The sequence below is a fragment of the Alosa sapidissima genome, chromosome 16, assembly GCF_018492685.1.
Source record: "Alosa sapidissima isolate fAloSap1 chromosome 16, fAloSap1.pri, whole genome shotgun sequence".
In the NCBI taxonomy this organism is placed as follows: Eukaryota; Metazoa; Chordata; class Actinopteri; order Clupeiformes; family Clupeidae; genus Alosa; species Alosa sapidissima.
Genome location: NC_055972.1, coordinates 591,857 through 596,893, shown reverse-complemented (window position 1 = coordinate 596,893; position 5,037 = coordinate 591,857). Strand labels below are relative to the sequence as shown.

Genomic DNA, 5,037 nt, shown 5'->3' with positions numbered 1-5,037 from the left:
CTCATGAATTTGGGTCGACCGTGCAGCACCGACAAACACAGACACACACACACACACACACACACACACACACACACACACACAGATACAGACACACACACACACACAGATACAGACACAGACACACACACACAGATACACACACACAGATGGTTGTACCTTTCGCAGGTCTCCTTTGGAGCAGTACTCCATGGCCAGGAGGGGCAGGTCGTTCAGGGCTATGTGCTTCATCTCCTCGGGGACCTCCCTGGCCGTCACAACGTTCAGATGGTTCAGCCTGATGGGGGAGGAGGTGGAGGAGGAGAGGGAGAGGAGGAGAGAGAGGAGGAGAGAGGAGAGGAGGAGAGAGAGGAGGATAGAGAGAGGGGAGGGAGAGGGGAGAGAGAGGAGGAGGAGAGAGAGGAGGAGAGAGGGGAGGAGGAGAGAGAGGAGGAGAGGGAGGTGGAGGGTGAGGAGGAGAGAGAGGAGGAGAGAGAGGAGGAGGAGATGGAGGAAGAGAGAGGGGAGGGGAGAGAGGAGGAGAGAGGAGGAGGAGAGAGAGGAGGAGGGAGGGGAGGAGGAGAGGAGGAGGAGAAAAGGTGAGAGGAAGAGGGGGATAAAGGAATTAGGAGAAAAGTGGAGAAGGAAGGGATGGGTAAAGGGATGGACAGAGAGAGAGAGAAGAGTGGAGAGAGGAGTGACCCGAGATGTCACGACACTTAACTCTCACTATGGACAAACGGGAAGTGCACTGCACACCAGTTGGAAAAAAGATGCGTCAGAGCAACTACCTCTTCATGATCTGTTTCTAAATAAGATGCATCAGAGCAACCTATAAATAAGATGCATCAGAGCAACCTAGTTCTTCATAATCTGGATCTAAATAAGATGCATCAGAGCAACCTAGTTCTTCATGATCTGGATCTAAATAAGATGCATCAGAGCAACCTAGTTCTTCATAATCTGGATCTAAATAAGATGCATCAGAGCAACCTAGCTCTTCATGATCTGGATCTAAATAAGATGCGTCAGAGCAACCTAGTTCTTCATGATCTGGATCTAAAAAAGATGCATCAGAACAACCTAGTTCTTCATGATCTGGATTTAAATAGGATGCATCAGAGCAACCTACTTCTTCATGATCTGGATCTCCCGACTCCATCGATCCTTGTTTTTAGCATTGAGCTCCAAGCGGCACAGCTTCACCGCAATTTTGTCATTGCCCTCCTGAAATCAGACACACGTTCAGCCACGCAGCTCCACAAATGCCGTTGGCGCATCTTGCATGGCACGAGAAAGGGACTGGAAGCACAGCGCGCTCTCACCATATGCTGGTAGAGATAGACGTGTCCAAAGCCGCCGGTGCCCAATCGCTCCTTCATCACCCACGCGCCGCAAACCTGGTTCTGCGTCTGTCTGAAAGGTGGCTTATCCATTCTGTTCGAGGGGAAGAGCGAGCTCAGGTCAAAACAGCAAGTGTGCTGAATATAGGCTACAACACACGACGTTACAGCAAACAAACAAGATACCGTACATAGTCTACAACAGCATTATCCAATTCACCTCTGTTCTTATCACCCCAACCAGCTAGAATGAAAACTATGGGGTTTCATGTTACTCTACACTGGATGTTTTGAGGCTGTGATTGTCCTCTACATCCATAGGATTTACACAGTCTGTGTGACTGGCTGGCAATCAAAACCTCACGTTCAAGCTGCCACCCGGGCCTGGCACCCAAGGGACGTAGCAACACCTTAGCTAGACTAACGTTAGCTATCTAACGTTAACGTTACCTGTTGCAGAAAACTTACCTTGAGAAAGTCTTGATTGTTCAGCTTTAAAGACCTGTCAACATCTTAAACAGAAACCTCGACGAGCTAACGTAAGCTATCAGTCCATATCGATGGGTATCAATACTTTTCAAAAAGTCTAATTTCCCTTAAATGTGATTTGCATTGTAACGATAGGTCGAGGTCCAGTATCTCTGAACATAGGCAAAGCTAGCTAAACTATTTTGGCTGGCCAGTCACTTCGCCTAATGTTAAAATTAACGTTAATTGGATAGCTACCTGTCAACACGGAAGACGACGACAACAAAGGTATTATTGATCGCCTACCAAATAGTAGCTATACGTAAACAAATTATGCTAATGTTAGCAATTGGGTCACAGGCATTAAGTTGTTAGCCGTCAAACGTTAGATGTTATCTACCTAGCGATAGCATGTTTACTAGCAAAACATCGTTGTTGAGATATCTTACTAGCGACGGCCTACATCGCGTAACACTACCAACAACATACTTGATATCATAGTCTAATACCGGTAATAAAAACGTCCGAACTTTGAACGCCACTTGAAATTAACACATGCGACAAATTAGGTCCAACAGTTAGCTTGATAGTTTCCCAGATAGCCGCTGGGCACACTTGACTTTACTGCGCATGCGCTGCGCAGAATCATCTTTCCTAAAGTTGTGAATTACTGATACAGGTTCAGCTGGTCGCGTCTTCCTAAAGGTGTTGAACAATGTAGCGTGTACGTCAACCTGACCCTAGACCGGTGTTAGCAGAGCCGGTCTCCCTTATTAGACATTCTCTGGTGTTAGTTTGAAATAGCTCAGTCCTTTAACATCCGCATATTGCTCAGGAGGGCGCAGTAGTGCAACAGATTGTTATTATTACATTGTTGTCAGTGCCGCCGCTGGCCATTTGGGTGCCCTAAGCAGAACTGCTTTGTGGTGTGTGTGTGTGTGTCACCCCCCCGCCTTCCAAAAAAAGTATTTTTGTTGTTATTTTAAATATGAATTTCTTAAGAAAAATACTACTATTAAAATATTACTAGTTTGAAGTACTAGTATAAATGGTGCACTTGGTGCACAATGGTCACTTTAAGGGCATTGAGTAGTAGACCTTTTTGCCAGCTCCATTCAAATATAGACTATTATATGGCTGATAAACAAACTCTAGCATTGTTTCTGCCACATTTATAGCACAATATTAACAATGATATGCATAATATTAAGTTGGTATAAACAGCCTTCATTGCTTTGGAAATGGAAGCATGTCATGACATCAAGGGCGTCGTAGTGGGGGGACAAGTGGGAATAAATTACCCGGGCCCCAAGTGGGGGAGGGCCCCTAAGGAGTTGAATTTTATTTAATAAATAATTTCCTTAATTTAAAGATCTTAATAAATGCTGTTAACTAATATAGATGCAAATATTTCGGGTAAATGCATCAGTTGATTGATGTATTAAATTGTGTCCAAGCCAACATTGTTTGAGGACAGGCACCCTCTCCCTTGCACGAAATGGTTCAGTCCGCCTTCCCCTGCTAGGTGCATTTTTGAAGTAACGTTCATTCTGCCGAAGCGGCAATGCAGACTTTCACGGTGTGAAGATGTCTAAGTCTAAGAAAGCTAAATCCGGTTCCCAGAAAAGAAAAGAGAGGCAAGAAAGGGAGAAAAAAAGAAATGAGGGAAAACAAGTGTTAACAGCCTTCTTTCCCAAGAAAGGTGAGCCCAATGTGAAAGCAATAGTCTACAAATGAAATGAACTCCTGAAGGTTACAAAACACTTCAATACCACCGCGAATCCGCGATTATCATGCTAAAACAGCATTAACACAAAATTAGAAATAACATGATGCCTGCTTTATAGCCTACCACAACATTTCAATAGCCTACTAATTCGAAAATTATTAGTAGCCAGGATTTTTCAAATACAGAAATGCTTAATATCTGACACGGTGAATCATATTTCCCTCTCTTCTGTCCTCTGTCTGATTTCTGTCTCATGTGTTGTGTTTTTAAAACAACACATCTAAATAACCAATAACATCACAATCACAACATTAAATATCCATCCTATATAAAATTAATATAACTTAAGGTTCAGGTTAGATAGGTGCTTCTCCACTGAACATTTACCAGTACAGGTAAGCATCTCATTGGTGGCCGTATTGCATCTTCATTGTATTTAACCATTAGCTTTCTCATTCGTTTTGACATGTCAGAGGTCGCCTAGGCCTATCTGCAACGATAATTGTCTCGTCGGATATTTTTAGGCTACTTAATAAATTAAACGGAATTTAAAGAAAGAAATACTGGTGTCCTCTGTGGTAGATGCGGCCATGTGACTGCAACTAGGCTACGTGACACCTGACGGTGCGTTGAGCCAATGATAATGGTCTCGTCAGCTATTTTAAATTAAGAAATGAAACGTAACTTGATGCGGCCATGTGACTGCAACTAGGCTACGTGACACCTGCCGGTGCATGGAGGCAAGGATAATTGTCGGCTATTTTTACTTAATAAATCAAACGAAACTTAAAAATACCGGTGTCCTCTATGGTTTACGGCCATGTGACTGCAATTAGTCTACGTGACATAAGTTAAACGGAACTTGAAGAAAGAAATACCGAGGAAGGACATTATCTCGGCATCCTCTATGACCACTGGGTTCTGCCCAAGGCCCCCCAAATAGCACTTGGTTATGCCCAAGGACGTGTTATTAAACCCGTCGACAATAGCCTAGGGTATTCCAAACGTTTGACAGACATAGGCATGGCATGGGTGGATTAAGAACCCCTGGGCACCCCCCCCCCCCCCCCCCCCCTCCCAAATAGAGGGGTCCTGAGGCATTCTACCATGGAAGATTTTTTTAAAAATGACACCAGGCAAGCTTGATGGTTTTTCTCTACGAAACTCCCCCTTGCTCGGTCTGAAGCTCTTTTCCTTTTCTTTGCATCTTCCGTCAAGGGTTTTCGCTGCTTCTTCGCTGGCTCTGCCATTATACACACGTTTGCAACAGTCGCTAGCGTTTCGTTAGCCTGCCTCTGTGCTGTATGCAGGATGTAAACTGATCCTGCTTCGGTCGGCGGGTACGATACACTGAACTTGCAAGCGGGATATTCTTCCTACAGGCAGTAGGGGGTAGAGAGCCTTCATTCGCCCCGTAATGAGTCATTTAACCATATACCGACTTACGAAGATTAGTAATTAACACGAAAATGTTGCCTGGTGTCCCTTTAAATGATGACTTCTGGTATCCTGGGTTTC

General features: G+C 44.4%; 1 protein-coding gene across 1 annotated transcript in view; it reads right to left on the bottom strand.

Moving 5' to 3' along the window:
• chuk (component of inhibitor of nuclear factor kappa B kinase complex) overlaps positions 1 to 2,424 on the bottom strand; it is a 34,811-nt gene extending 32,387 nt beyond the window's left edge. The window contains exons 1-4 of the mRNA XM_042066133.1: positions 1,791 to 2,424; positions 1,305 to 1,416; positions 1,112 to 1,206; positions 160 to 277 (exon numbers count right to left, since the gene is read on the bottom strand). Coding sequence (XP_041922067.1) covers positions 160 to 277; positions 1,112 to 1,206; positions 1,305 to 1,415 — 324 coding nt within the window. The 5' untranslated portion in view covers position 1,416; positions 1,791 to 2,424. The remainder of the gene's footprint in view (positions 1 to 159; positions 278 to 1,111; positions 1,207 to 1,304; positions 1,417 to 1,790) is intronic.
• Between the last annotated feature and the right edge of the window lie 2,613 nt (positions 2,425 to 5,037).